General features: G+C 40.9%; 2 protein-coding genes across 2 annotated transcripts in view; both read right to left on the minus strand.

The window, feature by feature from the left end:
• LOC139182035 (ATP-binding cassette sub-family C member 4-like) overlaps positions 1–7,311 on the minus strand; it is a 52,306-nt gene extending 44,995 nt beyond the window's left edge. The window contains exons 1-4 of the mRNA XM_070785518.1: positions 7,250–7,311; positions 5,954–6,079; positions 4,756–5,005; positions 2,475–2,576 (exon numbers count right to left, since the gene is read on the minus strand). Of these exons, the coding sequence (XP_070641619.1) occupies positions 2,475–2,576; positions 4,756–5,005; positions 5,954–6,079; positions 7,250–7,311 (540 nt within the window). The remainder of the gene's footprint in view (positions 1–2,474; positions 2,577–4,755; positions 5,006–5,953; positions 6,080–7,249) is intronic.
• The window catches only part of LOC139182031 (ATP-binding cassette sub-family C member 4-like), a 404,344-nt gene that overhangs the window by 173,498 nt on the left and 207,419 nt on the right, over positions 1–23,427 (minus strand). The window lies entirely within an intron of this gene.

Genomic DNA, 23,427 nt, shown 5'->3' on the forward strand with positions numbered 1-23,427 from the left:
ACCATTTCTTAAGCCAGAATTCCTTACATTTAGATAATTAAACGTCCATAAGATGAAGATTTACTATTTCGTCATTGCTTGCTAGTACAGCTATAGTTTGTTTTATTTGAAAGTGTATGCATATCCCTAATGTTTTCAAGTGCCTTAATTGTTTAATATCTTTGGCTTCAAAGGTTTCTGGGAAAAGGTATGCTTACCTCACATTTTTGTGTCTCAGTAGTAACAGTCTAGGTACCTCACAAAAAAATTTTATTATGGTACCATGGCTGTTAGTTTTTAGTGAGTGCAATCCCAGGGACCGGGGAGCCTGGTGGGCTGCCGTCTATGGGGTCACACAGAGTCGGACATGACTGAGTGACTTAGCAGTAGCATAAGAGATAAGATTCAGTTGAAAATATTTAGAATTTTCATTCCCCCAAAGTGGTACAAATTAGCTGCAATAGCATAATTATCATTTACCTAGATAGGAATACCTTTGTGTTGCTTTGCTAAGTCACTTCAGGCATGTCCGACTCTGTGACCCTATGGGCTGTAGCCCGCCAGGCTCTTCTGCCCATAGGATTCTCCAGGCAAGAATCCTGGAGTGGGCTGCCATTTCCTTCTCCAAGGAAACCTTGCCACACATTAATGTTAACATGGTAGCTATTTTTGTGAAAATGTAGCTGATGAAGGCTCTCATCTCTGTAATTCTGAATACTGCTCTAACAGAATCATAATATGCAATTAGTTAGATTTTACAAGAAGAGCCTTACTGCAGAACTCACAACTTTTTCTCCTCTTCCTTTAGCAGTTTAGTATCTTGAGTTATTAATATTTTTTATTAAAATCATTGAGTTATTAACAATTTGGATTTTTTTTTACTCTAGAAGGTATATAGAAACCTTTTCAGATTTTTCATCTGATTTATTCACATAGGCTGTAGTACAACTAAAATCCCTTATTTCTACCTTACAGCCATCTGTTGCACAGGCAGATACTGTTGTATATATTTTTATTTCAGTTCATTAAAAACTGCAGAAACAATCTGTATTTATACCAAATTGATTTAAAATAAATCTACGTGTTTACTGGGAACTAAAGAAATCCGCTAACGAGTTTCATACAAAGAATGTGGTAGCATTCACATAGAGTGGACTTTATAACAGAATTTTAGTGGTGCTTTCTATAAATGTTTCAAAAGCATTATGCCAAGAAATACCAAACAGGAGGCAAATCTACTATATTAAGGCAGGAGAAACCATCAGGGAAGGTCAGGTACCCTGTGTGAGTTTCCATGTACAGAAGGTACAGGGATGTGGTTTCACGTATCTGGGAACAAACCACTGGTTATCGGTGGGGACGGCAGGTGCTGAGTCAGAAGCAGGTGAACACGATGCAGGTGGCAGCACAGAGTCACAGGCATGAAAGACAGGGTGAGTCTACAGTCAGGACATGTGCTCTGTGGTCCCCACTCTGAGAGCAACTGGGCTCTAGGCTCCGCTCTTGAGGGTGGACCCTCTGGTGGAGGCGCCCCCTCCCAGAGGTCCTCCAGCTCTGGGGGTGGCAGCAGCTTCCTGCCTTTGATAACCCCTGGGTTGTCTCACACACCACTGTTTTTCCCTTTCTGTTTTTTTCTCCCTCTGTTATCATCTCCATAACTAATTCCCTGAATGGAATTCCCTCTCCCGTGCTGGGGTTCTGTTTTCTTGACTAATTCACACTGTTAGGGGAGGATGTGCACAGAGGACCAGGGAACTAGGGGGCAAGGGGAGCATTTCAGTTGGTAAAGGGGCCGCAATGGGTGTGTGATGCTAACTTCTTGAGACCAGACCCTGTTTTTCTTTTTTTTTTTTTTTCCTGTTTGCCTGAACCTAACAAATAAACCAAGTGTTGGGAATCACCAGTTCTCCCTGTCAGCTTGCCATACATTGCAGTCCTTTAATAGGGAATCACTGGTGGTCATTATGCCTACCTGCTGTCTCCTCCTGCCCCGGCTGCCACTAAAGTATCCAGAAGCTCAGGATGCAGGAGCCCCTACCCTACCCCATAGCAAACATCCAGATCATGGCCTCACTCTATGTATAATAAAGTGGTCTGATAATCAAGGCAAAAATATACACTGATTCCCCAAAGCGTCTGTAACAACCAGTTGCGTGTTTGTTAATTAACCCATTCCACATTGCCGCATTTTGTCTGTCCAATTCCGTAAATTCTAACATTACAAATGTATGGACTTTAAATTCAATATGTGCTAATACTTTGAAAACTGTCTTGAAAATGACAGTGAGAGCAACATGTCAAACATTTTAGGTTGATATTATACTTAATCTCCATTAGATACAAACCTTAGTGCCAATTTTGAAAAATTTTGTAGCATACTTTTAGTTAATGAGCAAGTCACATTTTACACCATGGTACAATCTAAAAATTCTCCTATAAATCTATATCACACTTGTGTCTTAGCAGTCAGGATCTTGGAAAGAAAAATATGTTACCTCATCCCAAAAAGCGGTGAAATCTTGCATGTTCACCATCATTTCACCATCTGATGGCAGCTGAGTGTTGAGCTGTGGTATTTCATCAAGTGATAAAAAATTCTACAGAAAAGACGAAAAAAACAGATTGTTAAACTGCAGGAAGAAAGCACAAACAAAAGCAGTTGCTTTCCTGGAATTTGCAAACTTTGAACAGTCTAAATACTGTTTTGCTAACTGTACTTAAAGTATTAGTTCACATCAGAACATATTAAATAATATATGGAATAATATATACTATTATTACAGCTCATGGTATATATCAATATAATAATATAATATAGTATATTTGTTGCTGTTCAGTCACTAAGTTGTTTCTGACTCTTTGAAATCCCATGGACAATAGTATTCCAGGCTCCCTGTCCGTCACTATCTCCAAGAGTTTGCTCAAATTCATGTTGATTGAGTCAGGGACACTATGTAACCATCTCATCCTCTGTTGTCCCCTTCTCCTCCTGCCTTCAATCTTTCTCAGTATCAGGGTATTTTCAATGAGTCTGCTCTTGGCATCAGGTGGCAAAGGAAATATTGATGCTTCAGCACCAGTCCTTCCAGTGAATACTCATGGTTGATTTCCTTTAGGATTAGCTGGTTTGAATTCTTTGCAGCCCAAGGGACTCTCAAGAGTCTTCTCCAGCACTACAGTTCCAAAGCATCATTTCTTCCGTGCTCAGCCTGCTTTATGGTCCAACTCTCACATCCATACACAATGAGTGGAAAAGCCATAGCTTTGACTATATAGACCTTTGTTGATAAAGCAATGTCTCTGCTTTTTAATATGCTGTCATAGCCTTTCTCCCAAGGAGTAAGCATTTTTTAATTTCATGGTTGTAGTCACCGTCTGCAGTGATTTTGGAGCCCAAGAAAATAAAATCTGCCACTGTTTCCACTGTTTCCCATTTATTGCCATGAACTGATGGGACGAGAGGCCATGATATTCGTTTCTTGAATGTTGAGTCTTAAGCCAGCTTTTTCATTCTCCTTTGCCCAGCATTTCACATGATGTACTTTGCATATAAGTTAAATAAGCAGGGTGACAATACACAGCCTTGACATACTCCTTTCTCAATTTGGAACTAGTCTGTTGTTCCATGTCCAGTTCTAACAGTTGCTTCTTGACCTGCATACAGGTTTCTCAGGAGGCAAGTAAGGTGGTTTGATATTCCCATCTCTTTCATAATTTTCCACAGTTTGTCGTGATCCACACAGTCAAAAGCTTTAGTGTAGTAAATGAAGAAAAAGTAGATGTTTCAAGCAAGATTGAATTCTCTTGCTTTTTCTACGATCCAATGGATGTTTGCAATTTGATCTTTGGTTCCTCTGCGTTTTCTAAATCCAACTTGTATATCCGGAAGTTCTTAGTTCACATAGTGGTGGGAATTACAAATTTAAAAAGAAGAAGGTGACTAGAGAGAATGGATAAAGCAGTAAATAAAAAGGGGCCATGGATGAAAGGCAGATACAAAAGGCAGGCTCAGATACCAACAAGCAAAACACCTGTGGAAGAAAGAACTTATTTCAAACACAGAGAATTAAGTCAATCTGAGGCTACTCGGATTTCTTTGGAAGGAATGATGTTAAAGCTGAAACTCCAGTACTCTGGCCAACTCATGCGAAGAGTTGACTCATTAGAAAAGACTCTGATGCTGGGAGGGATTAGGGGCAGGAGGAGAAGGGGACGATAGAGGATGAGATGGCTGGATGGCATCACTGACTCGATGGACGTGAGTCTCAGTGAACTCTGGGAGTTGGTGATGGACAGGGAAGCCTGGCGTGCTGTGATTCATGGGGTCGCAAAGAGTCGGACACGACTGAGCGACTGAACTGAACTGACCTGAGGCTACTCTTCCTCTGCAGGGAACAGGGAGCTCTCAGCAAGTTCCTCCCCTCCCGGCCCAGAGACTGTGCACAGTCACTACCCAGTCATTGGAGTCAGCACAGGAGATGCACTCTGTTTGCTCCCGCTTTTAGACATTTTAGTCACTCTGCAGACATCACTACACTAGAGCCCTGCGCTACTGCTACTTATATATACTACTGCCCCTACATGAGAACCAGTCTTATGAGATCTGTAACACACTCTACATAACAAGAAAAGGGAGTACCTACAACATTCTGGGAAGACTTCCAGCTTTGTCACTGAGAAAGTTAAATATCACCTAACTGGAACATAGTAACACCAAACAAAAGGAGGCATTTTACAAAAAATCCACCTACAAAAAAAAATTATTTGTCCCCAAACCTTGATTCTTTGGATGCTGACAATGGCCTCTGACACCTTCTCGATGGCCATGGGGAAGTAGAGGGTGCTCGAGAATCTCAGAGCCTCGAACAGCATCACCACCACAAACACTTGGCTGGCGGTGATCCGGTTGTCAAGGAGCTCATTGGTGATGAAGGTGACAAAAATCATAATTTTGCTCACAGCAAAAAATGATGCCAAATTCATGGCCCTAAGGTAGGAACTTTTCAGAATCTTGGAGATTTCCTTCCTGAGAAAGAGAGTAGGAAAGAAGTTTTAAAAGAAGCATCAACATCCAAGGCATGAATTCAAGTCCTCACATGGAGACACTACACAGTGCACACCCGGGGCTCCGTCCCAACACCAGGACCACACACTTCATCACCACTTTACTCTTCCAACTAAATAGAGGCTTCATGTCACCCTTTTAAACACTGTGGGTCAATTGGACTGGGTTTGAACATTCTTTCAACAAGCATTCATAACCACAAGTCCTGGGCCAGGCTCCCCACTGATGACAGAAAGACACAGCCTGCCCCCTCCAGGAGCTCATGAACTTGTGCAGAAGAGAATAAGACACTCCAAAATTGTGAGACACCAAAACATCAGCCAGATGCAGGCACCATAGACCCCATGGAAGCACATGTCCTGGCTATTGTAAATAGTGCTGCAATGAACACTAGGGTACATGTGTCTTTTTGAACTCTGGTTTTCTCAGAGTATATGCCCAGTAGTGGGATTGCTAGGTCATATGGTAGATTTATTCCTAGTTGTTTAAGGAACCTCCATCCTGTTTTCCATGACAGCTATATCAATATACACTCCCACCAACAGGAGGAGGGTATTGTTTGTAGACTTTTTGTTGATGGTTATTTGGACCAGTATAAAGTGATGCCTCATTGTAGTTTTGATTTGCATTTCTTTCATAATGAGTGATGTTGAGAATTTTTTCATGTGTTTATTGGCTATCTGTATGTGTTCAGAAGCATATATAATTTTTCCTTTAAGAAGATGGTAAATGGAACAGTAGGTTAAAATGACATCTCCCCTATTCCACTTAACCCTCCTGTCACATGTGAGGTGTGAAGTTCATATTTAAGTTCATCTTCATGTGAAAACTTAATAAGACTTCTAAATTCAATCAGTAAAAATAGGGGGGAAAGTACAAAAATATGGTGTGATATATACAAAAACTTACCTTCTCAGTCTGGTAATAAGGTCTATAAATGACTTTTCCCAAGCATTCATTTTTATTGTTTTGATGCCAGTTATGACTTCGCTCATGATCCTGATCCTATCATCGGTGAGAGCTGCAGTCTTACTCCTGAGGGGACAGATGGGAGAGATGAGCCTCAGTGACCACACCCCAACTTTCTGTAGCAGCAGCAATAGGGGGCACAGGGAGGGACCAGGGATCCATGATTCCTTACAGCTCTTCTGTGCTGATATCACAGGCACGTCCTTCTCAAAGTGCAAATGGAGAAAAAGACTTCTAGAAAGTTAACCATTCAGCCTAATTCAAGGAGTAACTTGGAGAACTCACAGTACTGGCTGAGGAAGACCCAATGTAGTCAGGTACAAACTCTCCACCCAAGGAGGTCGCAGTTGGGCAGGGAAGGCAAAAGACACTGAATCTAATGGGAAGACAGTGTCTGTGCTGTGATAAAATAGGAGTGAAGTGCTTGGGAGCAGAAAAGATCAGGCTGTTAATTCCACTGGGAAAGGAGAGCAAGAGCTTCAGAGACCTGGCAGCACTGGAACAGGGCCTCGAAGGGTAAGGAACATCTCTCCACAGCAAGACAGGAAAGAAATTTCGAATAAACAAAACTATCACATGTAAAATCACAAAAGAAGAAGAAGAAGAAAAAAAAAAATGAAGTGAAAAAAGCTTCAAACAGTACAATACCTCCATCACCTGACAACCTGGACAATGACCCACCTCCAACCCTCTGGGACCTGCTTCAGGTCTATCTCATCACCATTAGATCCTTCATCACCAGCCACTGTTCTATCACATATGCTGCTGGGACTGTGGGGCTGTATAAAGACATAGTTAATTAAGACTGACTTTGTCCTTGAGGCTCTTATAAGTTAATGGAAACACTGAATTGAAAACAAGACACGAACATAGATACCTGAAAATTGCTCTACTACAATCATAACAAAAATACATACGGCTAAAATTGAGCCTATAGGATCATTACTATTTAATAATGCTTAAATAACTTCAATATAGGTAACTTCTGCTCAAGGACATTCCACTTATTCAGGTATGGTGCTGGGAGGAGCCAGTGAGTGCCGTCACCTTTCTCTCTTCAAAATCAGCCTGCAGCTTAGGCCTGGAGCCTCCACTGGCTAAGCCTGAAGGGCCTACAATACATGCAAAGAAGAGACTAGAAAAGGCATTGGTTTTGTTTTCAAACAGAAGCATTAAGCAAATGGTGAATGCTACCAAGCACATATCACCTATTTTTTAAACCAGTGTTTCCCTTACCTGAGTGATGAAAATGAATTTCCAACGCAGCTTTGCAAAAGCAGAAGAATGATGAGAACCATCATCCCAGCAAGACACGATATTCCTATTTCCATCCAGAGCAGGGCAGTCACTGTGATAGCCTGCAGTGGCCCCACCCACAGATAGTGCAAGAACGTTATTACCTTAAAAGAGAAAGACAAAGCCTTCTTAGGACTGTATAAAGTCAAAACCAGTAAGGAGACAGCATACAAACAATCTTCTCTGAAGGAACAAACAGGAATCTAAAAGGAAGTGATCTCAGTGAGTTTTAAACCTGATGAAGCAGAAATCCAAGTGTCCACCCCAGATGACACTGTTCTGGGGTAGCACAGGGTCAGCCTCAGTTAGGTCCCAGGAGAACCTGACCAGTCACACTGAAGGAAGATGTTGATTTTGTCCACAACACAGATGAGCTCAGGGGTTCCCCAAACTCTCTCTGTCACCAAATTCAGCCCCTATCTCCTCAGAAGAGCCTATATTATGGTACCTACCACACTCTCTGATAATTACTCGTGTATTTACCTTCCAGACAGGCTGTGGCCTTTCCAGGGCAGAAATTAAGACTTATTCATCTTTCAAATTAAGTAGAGGCCTTACATTATGTGTGATGAATGAATAATTGAAAGAAGAGTGAAAGTGTTAGTTGCTTAGTTCTGTCTGACTCTTTGCGATCCCATGGATTGTAGCCCACCAGGCTCCCCTGTCCATGGAATTCCCCAGGCAAAGATACTGGAGTGGGGTTCCATTTCCTTCTACAGAGACTCTTCCTGACCCAGAGATAGAAACCAGGCCTCCTGTGGTGCAGGTGGGCTCTTTACCACCTTAGCCACAAGGGAAGCCCCCAAACTTAAAGGCCAGGAAAGAGAAGTTGTTTATATAGATCTGGCCAACAGCTACAATGGCATGGATAACATGATCTGTTCATAAGGTAAGTGTAAAATGGGTACCATGGGACAGCAGAGGGGAGGCTGTGTCTGGCTGAGGACCACACACTTGGCATTATTCCTCAAAGGCTCCATATGCAGCAGGCACTGAACTTGGTGCAGAAAAAGAACAATCCCTACCCACCAAGCCTTCATCATCCAGAGGAGGAGGAAGACAGTCCAGCAACACCAACACCACGTGCCAAGAAGGACCACTCCAGGAGGACCCCAGGAACACTAACCAAGCTGGGCAATAAGACTGCTGCCTGTCTATTACTGAAGTATGTTGCAGACCTTGTCAGAAAAACCAAACCCTCATCTATAGGACAACACATATTATCACATCCAAGCTGCACACAGAGGAAATGAGCATTGGATAAAGAGAACCTTTGTCTTATGTCCTCAACAGAACCCTCGCTGACACCAAACCCTGGCACCTGGCATCCCAATGAGCTAAACACAGTAAGAAGGAGGGGAAATGGAAGGGGATCACTCAGGGGCAGCTCACCTGATCAAATCTGTTCACATCGTTGGACAGGAGGTTGACTATCTGGCCTGTGGTGGTCTTTCCCATGGCTGAGCTACTCAGGCAAAGTGACTGAAATGAGAGAAACATATAGAGAATAGGATTTCTACAGTGATACCAAGTCAGTCTGAGAACATAGCAAAAAGGAGTGCATTTTCACAGGGTCTTGTGTGGTGTCAGGACTAGCAGGACGATGCCTGAAATCAGGGCTCTAGGGACCCATGTTCATCCTTAGATGACTAAATACGGTGGCAGCCCTGCCTTCAAGGACAGCAAAGGGAGGAGCAGGAGGTAGATGCAAAACCCTCCACCCTGTTTCTCAGTGAACTTGGACCTGCCTGAAGGATAAAGGAATATAGACTTAGACCTAGGGGTCAACTAAAGTAATTTTGAGCCAAAAACTAGACAGCATATTAAAAAGCAGATATCATTATGCTGACAAAGGTCCATATATTCAAAGCTATGGTTTTTCCAGTTGTCATGTACAGATGCGAGAGCTGGACCATAAAGAAGGATGAGCACCAAAGAATTGATGCTTTTGAAATGTGGTGCTGGAGAAGACTCTTGAGTCCCTTGGACTGCAAGGAGATCCAACCACTCAATCCTAAGGAAAATCAACTCTGAAGATTCATTGTAAGGACTGATACTGAAGCTGAAGCTCCAATACTCTGGCCACCTGATGCCAAGAGTTGAAAAATTGGAAAAGAACCTGATGCTGGGAAAAATTAGGGCAGGAAGAAGAAGGGACAACAGAGGATAAGATAGTTGGATGGCATCCCTGACTTGATGGACATGAGTTTGAGCAAAATCCAGGAGATATTGAAGGGCAAGGAAGGCTGGTGTGCTGCAATCCATGGGGTCAGCAAGAGCTGGACAGGACTGAGTGACTGAACAACAACAACAAGATGAGAGTGGAGAGGCCACCTCAAGGAAAGAGATTAGGGGACTTGGACTATAAATCTGGTCAGTCATTAATTCCAGGTGTGACATCATTTAAAAACTTTGGTCTTAGTTTCCTCATTCTAAAATTAACCAGTATAATATTCAAAACACTAATTATTTACTATGCCAAAGCCTTTGACTGTGTGGATCACTATAAACTGTGGAAAATTCTGAAAGAGATGGGAATACCAGACCACCTGACCTGTCTCTTGGGAAACCTGTATGCAGGTCAGGAAGCAACAGTTAGAATTGGACATGGAACAACAGACTGGTTCCAAATAGGAAAAGGAGTACGTCAAGGCTGTATTTGGTCACCCTGCTTATTTAACTTATATGCAGTACATCATGAGAAATGCTGGGCTTGAAGAAGCACAAGCTGGAATCAAGATTTCCAGGAGAAATATCAATAATCTCAGATATGCAGATGACACCACCCTTATGGCAGAAAGTGACGAGGAACTAAAAAGCCTCTTGATGAAAGTGAAAGAGGAGGATGAAAAAGCTCAACATTCAGAAAACGAAGATTATGGCATCCGGCCCCATCACTTCATGGAAAATAGATGGGGAAACAGTGGAAACAGTGTCAGACTTTATTTTTCTGGGCTCCAAAATCACTGCAGATGGTGACTGCAGCCATGAAATTAAAAGACGCTTACTCTTTTAAGGGAAAATTATGACCAATCTAGATAGCATATTAAAAAGCAGAGACATTACTTTGCCAGCAAAAGTCCATCTAGTCAAGGCTATGGTTTTTCCAGTAGTCATGTATGGATGTGAGAGTTGGACTCTGAAGAAAGCTGAGTGCTGAAGAATTGATGCTTTTGAACTGTGGTGTTGGAGAAGACTCTTGAGAGTCCCTTGGACTGCAGGGAGATCCAACCAGTCCATTCTGAAGATCAGCCCTGGGATTTCTTTGGAAGGAATGATGCTAAAGCTGAAACTCCAGTACTATGGCCACTTCATGCGAAGAGTTGAATCATTGGAAAAGACTCTGATGCTGGGAGGGATTGCGGGCAGGAGGAGAAGGGGATGACAGAGGATGAAATGGCTGGATGACATCACTGACTCGATGGACGTGAGTCTGAGTGAACTCCGGGAGTTGGTGATGGACAGGGAGGTCTGGCATGCTGCGATTCATGGGGTTGCAAACAATCGGACACAACTGAGCGACTGAACTAAACTGAAGCCAGTAAATGAACACTGTGGGAGATGTTTACATTCACATAAGCAACATACAAGGTCAGATCAGATTTCCCAAAGGAGACATTCCAAAGTGTTAGCTGGAAGAGAAAGAAAACCAGGTGGACAGTGGCTCAGCTATGCAGCAAAGAACAAGGTCTTTTTGACTAAACCATCATCTCAAATCTAACTTAAGGTTTTTCACAGTGCAGCTCTGGTGAAATTTCCTGCATACTCATGGGAACTAAGCATGATCTGGAAAGATAAAAATCTAGCTAATTTGTGGGGAAATCTGAGTATTTGTCTACTAAATGGCAGAAGGTGCCAGAGAATAACAAAAATGATGATGGCAGACAATGAAGACCCTTAACTAGAAGGTATGTCACCCACGGAGAAACCGGGCTTATGTGCCAAACACAGACAGTGAGAGGTCAGGGCCCTGAGTCCATACAGTCCTGAGATTTAAAGATGGGAGAAGACATTCTACATTTTGCCCAGAAAAGTATTCCCAGGAAACAGGAGCTCTAGATAAGTAACAAATAGTAAAAGAAGCAATAATTTTCATTTAAGTCACCTGGTTTTAGCTTTCATTGAGGATTTTATTCATTTGTAATAAAATTGAATATATTTAATATGTGCAGTGTGATGTTTTGATGTAAATAAACATGGAGAAATGGTTACAGTAGGAAAACAAATGAACAAACCCATCATTGCACATAGTTATACTTTCGTGTGTGTGGTGAGAACACTTAAGATCTATTCTCTCATCAAATTTCAACAATAAAATACAGCTAAATAAAAAATTTTTTTTTAGGTAAAAGGAAACAGCCCAGGGCAAAGAGATATGCAGGGTCAAATTTATAATGAGCCCTTCAGCTCTTAACAATGTGTCAATTCCTTTGTAAAAGCTGCTAAAATCCATATTTCTTTTAAACTAGTTAAGACTAGGTTAAACTATAGAATAATTCTGGGGCATTTCTCAACATAAAATCACTCAACATACCAAATCAGGTCTTATTAAAAGTGCTAAAATGCATACTAAAGAAAAAGGAAATATTGAATTAAGAAAATAACTTGAATGAATAGCAACAAATTCTCACCAAAATTACTAAAAACTGCATAAGATTTCAAGTTTCATCCCAATATTCAGCTCTATTCTTTAATACCATTATAAACAATCATAGCTATAGAATACAGCAAGATAATCTATATTTGGCATGGATTCCATTTATATTTTTCTTTAGTTCACACAATTACATTCAATATGACTAGATGAGTCATTTAAACATATAATCATTCCCTTTCTCAAATACATTTTGTGCTCCCAGATTTAATTTTATAAATCCAATCAATGAAGTTTACTTTTAAATACCAATTTGATGTAAAAGATGGCCTTAATGAACAACAAAATTGCCAAAAATACAGCTACAAGATTAAGGCATGAAAACACTGAAAACAAATTTGATACTTTTTATACTTATTTTTTAATTAAATTCCATTGCAAGCTGAGTGGATATTACATGACAACCTGTGGATAAGAGTTATCAAAGGCAGCCCTGACCTGATCTCAATACAAAACTTTTAATTATTCACTTGTAAAGTTTGCTTAAATGATGAAAACAAAATTGGCCTGATACAGATAGCAAGGTTCTCTAGGAAGGTGTAAATGATCCCAGTTACAAGATGTTTAATTTATAGAGAACTTTCCCAAAATGTTCCTGATCCTCTAGGGGAGGTACACACCGTGGTACAGAATGACACTCACCTTGCGGTAGATCATATGGCACACGGCTACTCTCAGCCTCATCCCCACACGCTGCACGTGGTAGAAGCACAAGTGGTGCAGAACAGCCCACACGAGCACGCAGGCGCTCAGCCCTGCCGCGTAGCCGTAGGCTTCGTGCAAAGCGGCAGAATCATTGGGATCATAGTTTTCAACATAACTAATAATTTTCCCCAAAAATATGGGCAGAACCACCTTGGTGCCTTCCTGAAAGAAAAAAAGCCTTAATTAGAGCTACAAGTTATGCCAATTTTTCTTAACACAAACTTTACTTTTATTATTAGCATGTTAAAAAGCCATCTTGACAAAATGCTACACTCATTGTAGCATCTAATCTAAAGGAAAAATACACAGATTCACTATTTCCAGTAAGACAACCAGACACAGTTTTAAGATAAGCCAAAATTTTACATTCAAAGACAATAAAGCCTTAGTATTGGGTTGGCCAGAAAGTTCTTTTGATTTTTAAGTAAAAATAAGAGATACAGTTTTCATTTTCACCAAGAACTTTGTTGAACAATGTATTCAAAATTCTGTTCCACTATCTTCTGCCATTTTTCAAGCAACTTCATAATTCCATCTTCCCAAAACTTTATATCTTTTTGAGCAAAGAACTATTTCAGGTGCCTTTAACAGTCTTCTGGGGAATTAGAATTTTTTCCATTAAGAGAATTTTGTAAAAAACAAAATAAATAGAAACCTGAAAGTGCAATGTCTGGTGAATATGGCAGATGAATCAGAATTTCCAGGCCAGGCTGTAACAGTTTTTGCCTGGTCATCAAAGAAATATATGGTCTTACATTATGTATTTTCTGTTGACTAATTCCAACACTTATCATCAAGAGCTGCTTTAAGTTGACCTAATTGGGAGAAGTACTCATTGGAATTAAATGTTTGTTTTTCCAAAAGGAGCTCACAATAGAGGACTCCCTTCCAGTCTTCACCCTATAAACATCACCTTCTTTGGATGAATACTAGACTTTGGTGTGGTTGGTGGTGGTTAATTTCATTTACCCCAGGATCTCTTCCATTCAGCATTAGTGTACATTATTCACTTTTCATCACCCATCACAATTTGTTTTTGAAAAGGAGCATTTTATTAATAGTTACATTTCAGTAGAGAATGGTATGCAGAAATATGATCAAGAAGGTCTTTGTATTTCTCCTCGCTCAACTTAGATGCTCATGATGGTGTGATTACTCACCAAGAGCCAGACATCCTGGAATGTGAAGTCAAGTGGGCCTTAGGAAACATCACTACAAACAAAGATAGTGGAGTTGATGGAATTCCAGTTGACCTATTTCAAATCCTAAAAGATGATGCTATGAAAGTGCTGCACTCAATATGCCAGAAAATTTGGAAAACTCAGTAGTGGCCACAGGACTGGAAAAGGTCAGTTTTCACTCCAATCCCAAAGAAAGGCAATGCCAAAGAATGCTCAAACTACCGCACGATTGCACTCATCTCACACGCTAGTAAAGTAATGCTCAAAATTCTCCAAGCCAGGCATTAGCAATACATGAACCATGAATTTCCAGATGTTTGGGCTGGTTTTAGAAAAGGCAGAAGAACCAGAGATCAAATTGCCAACATCTGTTGGATCAAAGAAAAAACAAGAGAGTTCCAGAAAAACATCTACTTCTGCTTTATTGACTATGCCAAAGCCTTTGACTGTGTGGATCACAACAAACTGTGGAAAATTCTGAAAGAGACGGGAATACCAGACCACCTGAACTGCCTCTTGAGAAATCTTTATGCAGGTCAGGAAGCAAGTTAGAACTGGATATGGAACAACAGACTGGTTCCAAATCGGGAAAAGGGGTACGTAAGGCTGTATATCGTCACCCTGCTTATTTAACTTCTATGCAGAGTACATCACAAGAAACGCTGGGCCGGATGAAGCACAAGTTGGAATCAAGCTTGCCGGCCGAAATGTCAATAACCCCAGATATGCAGATGACACCACCCTTAGGGCAGAAAGGGAAGAAGAACTAAAGAGCCTCTTGATGAAAGTGAAAGAGGAGAGTGAAAAAATTGGCTTAAAGCTCAACATTCAGAAAACTAAGACCATGGCATCCAGTTCCGTCGCTTCACAGCAAATAGATGAGGAAACAGTGGCAGACTTTATTTTGGGGGGCTCCAAAATCACCACAGATGGTGACTGCAGCCATGAAATTAAAAGATGGTTACTCCTTGGAAAAAAAGTTATGACCAACCTAGACAGCATATTGAAAAGCAGAGACATTACTTTGCCAACAAAGGTCCGTCTAGTCAAGGCTACAGTTTTTCCAGTAGTCATGTATGGATGTGAGAGTTGGACTATAAAGAAAGCTGAGCACTAAAGAATTGATGCTTTTGAACTGTGGTGTTGGAGAAGACTCTTGAGAGTCCCTTGGCCTGCAAGGAGTTCCAACCAGTCCATCCTAAAGGAGATCAGTCCTGAGTGTTCAGTGGAAGGACTGGTGCTGAAGCTGAAGCTCCAATACTTTGGCCACCTGATGCAAAGAACTGACTCATTTGAAAAGACCCTGATGCTGGGAAAGATTGAGGGCAGGAGAAGGGGATGACAGAGGATGAGATATTTGGATGGCATCACTGACTCAATGGACATGAGTTTGGGTAAACTCTGGGAGTTAGTGATGGACAGGGAGGCTGGCGTGCTGCAGTCCATGGGGTCGCAGAGTCAGAGACGACTGAGCCAAGGAACTGAATTTAACTTTGGTGGAAACCAATCATCAAAGTGATTAATATAACCAAGATGGTGCAATGACTTTCAATGTTTGTTTGTTTGTTTTTGGATAGTTTGAGTATGTTGGCTATCTCCCATATGATATAACATTGTTGTTCTCAATTAATGTCTAGATTTGATCTCTATCAACTTTAACTGGTCTACTCGACTGCAAAACATCCTACACCAAGAAATCTCCAGCACAAAACTCTTTTTTTTTCCTGTGTTGGGTCTTTATTGTAGCGTGCAAACTTCTCTAGTTGGGAAGCACCAGCTTAGTTGCCCTGAGGTATGTGATATCTTAATTCCCCGACCAGGGATCAAACCCGTGAGCCCTGCATTGGAAGCAGTCTTAACCACTGGACCACCAGGGAAGTCCTCTGATGAGTTTGATTTTGACAGCTCTCTTCAGTCTGTACAAAGTTGAAGAACCCACAAGAGGAAGAGAAGGAGAATTCAAAATTCAAAACATGAAGCATAACTAAAATGCATTTTCTGCTCAACTAACTAGTGCCTGATTAGATTATTTACAGAAAGCTGAACCCATCTCTCAAAAGGCTGTGACAGAGAAGCCCTAAACTTCTGTCTTGTTCTACCCACATGTTCACAGGCTGTAATACCTGCCTTAAGTTCCACAAGGTCACAGGAGATTTCATGTACTCCAGAGAAAAGAAGACTGTTTAGTGGAAGAATTATGAATAAGATGACCATATCAGAGTGATGACCAGTTCTCAAAAACACAAAGGCTCACTGTTACATTTCCAGCAAGCTCCAACATTCACACCTGGTGGCACTAAGAGCTTAAGAAGAGCCCCTCATAGATTTTAAAACACAGTTTATACAGTTTCCTGAGATAGAAGTCTAGACACTTACACAGAGAAGCAAGAAAGTCAAACTGCACATGGCTGTCCCAGCCCAGATATGATCAAGGGCAGCCCAGTGCTGCAGGCTACAAACCTGGGGCTATCCACCAGAAGCCCAGTGGTAACACCTGCCATCCCAAAGTGTCCTAAAACTGTGATTCTCTTTGGGAATCACTGCTGTCTGTTCAGTTCATTAGCTCAGTAATGCCCAACACTTTGTGACCCCATGGACTGCAGCATGCCAGGCCTCCCTGTTCATCACCGAGCCCCAGAGCCTGCTCAAACTCATGTCCACTGAGTTAGTGATGTCAACCAACAATCTCATCCTCTGTCATCCCCTTCTCCTCCTGCCTTCAATCTTTTCTAGCACCAGGTTCTTTTCTAATGAGTCAGCTCTTTCCATCAAATGGCCAAAATATTGGAGTTTCAGCTTCAGCATCAGTCCTTCCAATGAATATTCAGGACTGGTTTCCTTTAGGATGGACTGGATGGATCTCCTTGCAGTCCAAGGGACTCTCAAGAGTCTTCTCCAATCAGATCACATCAGATCAGATCAGTCGCTCAGTCGTGTCCAACTCTTTGCGACCCCATGAATCGCAGCACGCCAGGCCTTCCTGTCCATCACCAACTCCCAGAGTTCACTCAGACTCATGTCCATCGACTCAGTGATGCCATCCAGCCATCTCATCCTCTGTCGTCCCCTGTTCCTCTTGCCCCCAATCCCTCCCAGCATCAGAGTCTTTTCCAATGAGTCAACTCTTTGCATGAAGTGGCCAAAGTACTGGAGTTTCAGCTTTAACATCATTCCTTCCAAAGAAATCCCAGGGCTGATCTCCTTCAGAACGGACTGGTTGGATCTCCTTGCAGTCCAAGGGATTCTCAAGAGTCTTCTCCAACACCACAGTTCAAAAGCATCAATTCTTCAGCACTCAGCCTTCTTCACAGTCCAACTCTCACATTCATACATGACCACAGAAAAAACCATAGACTTGACTAGACGGACCTTGGTTGGCAAAGTAATATCTCTGCTTTTGAATATGCTATCTAGGTTGGTCATAACTTTCCTTCCAAGGAGTAAGCATCTTTTAATTTCATGGCTGCAGTCACCATCTGCAGTGATTTTGGAGCCCAGAAAAATAAAGTCTGACCCTGTTTCCACTGTTTCCCCATCTATTTCCCATGAAGTGATGGGACCGGATGCCATGATCTTCGTTTTCTGAATGTTGAGCTTTAAGCCAACTTTTTCACTCTCCACTTTCACCTTCATCAAGAGGCTTTTGAGTTCCTCTTCACTTTCTGCCATAAGGGTGGTGTCATATGCATATCTGAGGTTATTGATATTTCTCCCGGCAGTCGTGATTCCAGCTTGTGCTTCTTCCAGCCCAGCGTTTCTCATGATGTACTCTGCATATAAGTTAAATAAACAGGGTGACAATATACAGCCTTGACGAACTCCTTTTCCTATTTGGAACCAGTCTGTTGTTCCATGTCCTGTTCTAACTGTTGCTTCCTGACCTGCATACAAATTTCTCAAGACACAGATCAGGTGGTCTGGTATTCCCATCTCTTTCAGAATTGTCCATATTTTATTGTGATCCACACAGTCAAAGGCTTTGGCATAGTCAATAAAGCAGAAATAGATGTTTTTCTGGAATTCTCTTGCTTTTTCCATGATCCAGCGTATGTTGGCAATTTGATCTCTGGTTCCTCCGCCTTTTCTAAAACCAGCTTGAACATCAGGAAGTTCACGGTTCACATATTGCTGAAGCCTGGCTTGGAGAATTTTAAGCATTACTTTACTAGTGTGTGAGGTGAGTGCAATTATGCAGTAGTTTGAGCATTCTTTGGCATTGCCTTTCTTTGGGATTGGAATGAAAACTGACCTTTTCCAGTCCTGTGGCCTCTGCTAAGTTTTCCAAATTTGCTGGTTATGTTGAGTGCAGCACTTTCATGGCATCATCTTTCAGGATTTGGAATAGCTGAACTGGAATTCTATCACCTCCACTAGCTTTGTTCATAGTGATGCTTTCCAACTCCCACTTGACTTCACATTCCAGGATGTCTGGCTCTAGGCCAGTGATCACACCATCGTGATTATCTGGGTTGTGAAGATCTTTTTTGTACAGTTCTTCTGTGTATTCTTGCCATCTCTTCTTAATATTTTCTGCTTCTGTTAGGTCAATACCATTTCTGTTCTTTATCAAGCCCATCTTTGCATGAAATGTTCCTTTGGTATCTTTGATTTTCTTGAAGAGATCTCTAGTCTTTCCCATTCTGTTGTTTGCCTCTCTTTGTATTAATCGCTGAAGAAGGCTTTCTTATCTCTTCTTGCTATTCTTTGGAACTCTGCATTCAGATGTTTATATCTTTCCTTTTCTCCTTTGCTTTTCACTTCTCTCCTTTTCACAGCTATTTGTAAGGCCTCCCCAGACAGCCATTTTGCTTTTTTGCATTTCTTTTCCATGGGGATGGTCTTGATCCCTGTCTCCTGTACAATGTCATGAACCTCATTCCATAGTTCATCAGGCAGTCTATCTATCACATCTAGGCCCTTAAATGTATTTCTTACTTCCACTGTATAATCATAAGGGATTTGATCTAGGTCATACCTGAATGGTCTAGTGGTTTTCCCTACTTTCTTCAATTTAAGTCTGAATTTGGCAATAAGGAGTTCATGGTCTGAGCAACAGTCAGCTCCTGGTCTTGTTTTTGCTGACTGTATAGAGCTTCTCCATCTCTGGCTGCAAAGAATATAGTCAATCTGATTTCGGTGTTGACCATCTGGTGATGTCCATGTGTAAAGTCTTCTCTTGTGTTGTTGGAAGAGGGTGTTTGTTATGACCAGTGCATTTTCTTGGCAAAACTGTATTAGTCTTTGCCCTGCTTCATTCCATATTCCAAGGCCAAATTTGCCTGTTACTCCAGGTGTTTCTTGACTTCCTACTTTTGCATTCCAGTCCCCTATAATGAAAAGGACATCTTTTTTGGGGTGTTAGTTCTAAAAGGTCTTGTAGGTCTTCACAGAACCGTTCAGCTTCAGCTTCTTCAGCATTACTGGTTGGGGCATAGACTTGGATTACTGTGATATTGAATGGTTTGCCTTGGAAATGAACGGAGATCATTCTGTCGTTTTTGAGATTGCATCCAAGTACTGCTTTTCAGACTCTTTTGTTGACCATGATGGCTACTCCATTTTTTCTAAGGGATTCCTGCCCGCAGCAGTAGATATAATGATCATCTAAGTTAAATTCACCCATTCCAGTCCATTTCAGTTCGCTCATTCCTAGAATGTCGACATTCACTCTTGCCATCTCTTGTTTAACCACTTCCAATTTGCCTTGATTCATGGACTTGACATTCCAGGTTCCTATGCAATATTGCTCTTTACAGCATCAGATCTTGCTTCTATCACCAATCACATCCACAGCTGGGTATTCTTTTTGCTTTGGCTCCATCCCTTCATTCTTTCTGGAGTTATTTCTCCACTGATCTCCAGTAGCATATTGGGCACCTACTGACATGGGGAGTTTCTCTTTCAGTATCCTATCATTTTGCCTTTTCATACTGTTCTTCTCCAATAGTACATTTCAAAAGCATCAATTCTTTGGCACTCAGCTTTCTTTATATTCAACCTCTCACATACATACATGACTACTGGAAAAACCACAGCTTTGGCTAGATGGACCTTTGTTGGCTATTACTCAGCTCTCTGTTACTCAGTTATTTGATCCTCACATCGCTGCAATTACAGGAGGAGTAAGAGTAATGTCACCCACCTAAAAGAATATTGATAAATGCAACAAATCCAGCAAAAAAAGAGTGTGAAATAAAAGCAGATCATTACTGCCTAAGTGTCTGGGTTTATCTGCTGAGAGACAGTCTTTAATCACCCAGTTGCACAAGCAGACTCAATGAGGAGTAATACCAGTCCATGGTCTATAGCTTCTACTCTTCTGTCTATTCTTGATCCTAATCCTCAACAAGTGAGTAATAAAACAACTGAGAAAATCTTCACTATCAAACTTGAGACTAGCCAAATTAAAACTTTCTGGATAAGCAAGCACAAGATCAAAAATTGTTCCCCAAAACTCTTCATCTTTAACATCAGTCTAAGTTTGATTTGTGAATATTCTTTCCACAAACCAATTGAAAATATGGTTCTTACATCTTCATAAGAATTCTTCACAACTATGAAACCATGATTTTTAAAAAGAGTCCAATATAAAATGACAACATTCAATCAAGTCTCTACAAGCATCTCAGAGTCTCTGGGGTAGACATTTCTAGGTGGAGTCCTTGGTATTCAGCCTCCTGATAGCACTTGACTTTTGGACCCCTTTTCCTGCTTCTTAGGGGAACTTCTCACAGGGTTAAGTGCTAAAATTTCCCTAGTCAGTATAGTTTCTCCATTACATTTCCACACGCACTTAAAAGTTTTCTTACCCAACTCCACCAACTCTGCTTCATGAGAAAAATTAAGAGAATGAAGAAAACAGAAACAAGCTATATAAGACAAAGAAAAAAATGCTTGAGTGAAATATAAGCAGAAAAAAAATGAGCTTGTGGGAAAAATGAAGGGGAAATTTACTTTCAGAAATGGAGGAACAGGTGACAAACAGCAGAGCTGAGACAGATCCAGAGCTAAGGAGGAAAATCAATGAATCTGGGAAAATAATAGGATATATTATTATATATAATAATACCATTAGGATGCTAAATATAACTCCACTCCTCCTGACAGAGTGGTCTTCATCCTGACTGCATCTTAGCATCACCTGGGAGGGGTTAAGAGCACTCTAAGGCCTGAGGCCAAGCCTCCAAAAACTGGTTTAGGTTCAACTGATTAAAGATGGACCCTGAAATTCCCTCTCCCTGGAAGATTCTGGATGTAGAATCTAATCCCATGTAAGCGTATGCTATTCTCCTGCATCATCAGGGCATCTGGGCCTGGAGGGGCCATGAACTTGTTTTGAAGAACTTAAAAGTACCACAGAGGGTTTTAACCCAAGTTCCATGTTACATATCATGCTTCTAAGAAAACTCCTTATGAACTCAAACTCATGAGACTTCAATGATGAAATTCAGACCTTCCATCTGACATCAGAGAAAAAAAAAATAAACGTTTATAAAATATTTTATTTCCAAAATAAAAATATGAATCAAGTTTTGTTATGTTACATCTAAAGAGGGGGAAGAATTAGAATGGAACAAGGATACCGATCTTCTTTAAAAATAGCCTCTTTTATTGATTTGAAATTGGAATTGTGAAAACATTATATAGAATTGTAATTATAAAACAATCAAGTTTTCAAAATCAATTCCTTAAATTTCAGAGTAAAATGAAACAAAAGCTATATCCATCCAGTAGATTGGCAAGGTTATACAAAAAAGAATTATTAAAAGTGATTTTTAAAAAAAAAAATATTTGAAAACACATTCCCTGGGTGATATGCCTATCTAAGAACAATATGAACAGAAACAAAGACAACAAAAAAAAGCTTCCAAAAGTCACATTATGTTTAATAGTGTTGATACTATAAGATTTTTAAATGACTAATTATGTTGGTATCATCGAGAACTGGGATTAAGTGAAGTCGCTCAGTCGTGTCCAACTTTTTGCGACCCCATGGACTGTAGCCTGCCAGGCTCCTCTGTCCATGGAATTTTCCAGGCAAGAATACTGGAGTAGGTTGCCATGCCCTCCTCCAGAGGACCTTCCCTAAGGATTGAATGTGGGTCTCTTGCACTGCAGGCAGACTCTTTACCATCTGAGCCACCATTAGGCATGACGGAAAAGAGAATAGATGATGAGAGGAAAAGAGATACCAATATCAGAGTAAAAAGATAAAGCAAAAGCACTACTGTCCTGAATTAGATTTAGATTGGAAATACCCATATAAACTCAGCGTCTGTTTACTGTAAACAATGTATTCTAGCTTTATCCAATGAAAAAACTGAGAAACAATAGCCAACCCAACAGCAATGAGCACCCCTAGTGCCCAGACCATAGTCTCTAAATACCATTTCCCACTAGAAGGAGCCAAGGGCTGCTTGGAGAAATTGAGATTCCAGGGCTGGGGCAAATTTGTACTTAAGGATGCACAGGTTTTTTGTGTGTAAAGATAAACCAGAAACTTGTTGTCACACCAGAAAGCAAACAAATTAGCAAAGATGTCTACAGTATACACAAAAGAAAGGAGTCCTGGGAAGAAACCTTTTCTATCCTTAATGGCAGAGGCTGGTTTCACAAAGGGCTTAGAAAACTCATTGCTGTTTACAGCCCATCATGCAGAATAAGAACTCTTGAGAAAAGTCACTTCTAGAAGCCAACTTTTCTGAACAGTAATTAAAAGTTTCACTTCTAAGAAGAATTTTTAATTTTTCACCATGATGAAGGCAATCTTTTTAAAAAAAGTAGTCACTTCTTTCCTTGACTTATTAAAGAAAATGGATTGAGGGGGATTGGAGGATGAGTGAAATAGGTAAGGGAGATTAAGAGGCACAAACTTCCAGTTATAAAACAAATAAGTTGTGGGAATGTAATGTACAACATAGGAAATATAGTCAATAACATTGGAAAACTTTGTATGGTGACAGAGGGTAACTAGACTGATCTGGGTGATCATTTTATAATGTACAAAAATATTGAATTACCATGCTATACACTTGAAACTAATATAATATTGTAAGTCAATCATACTTCAATTTTTAAAAAATAATTTTTCAATGAGACAGTAAAAATACAGGTTTTTTTTAAATGAATTGAAAAGCATCACCCTCATATATGTCCCAAGGTCATCACTGTGGATATTACTGACATCCGATGGCTCATGCTGTGCTCTCAAGAATCAGCAGGGCAGGTCTACTCTGCAGGTCCCCATCCACTTGGCTCAGTGACCTCTCCTACTCTCCCTTGCTGTGTGGTGCTCAGTGGTTGCTCTGAGCCCACAGTATCTCTGCCACCAGCAGCCACTCCTCAGCATGCCAGGTTGAGCAGAAGTGAGGGACACATGGAAGAAAGGGTTGGGAAATAAATGCAAAGACCACTCAGCTCTTGGGGAACCAGCCCTGAGTCCAGGTACAAAGCCCACTTTGGGACACAGAGGGTTCTCTTTACTTCTTGCTCATCAGCTGAGCTCCAAAGTGAAGATTTACACAAATATGTGACTTCCTATAGCCTCTACCTAAAACAGAGACAACCAGCAAAAGTGA

The sequence above is a fragment of the Bos indicus genome, unplaced genomic scaffold, assembly GCF_029378745.1.
Source record: "Bos indicus isolate NIAB-ARS_2022 breed Sahiwal x Tharparkar unplaced genomic scaffold, NIAB-ARS_B.indTharparkar_mat_pri_1.0 scaffold_64, whole genome shotgun sequence".
In the NCBI taxonomy this organism is placed as follows: Eukaryota; Metazoa; Chordata; class Mammalia; order Artiodactyla; family Bovidae; genus Bos; species Bos indicus.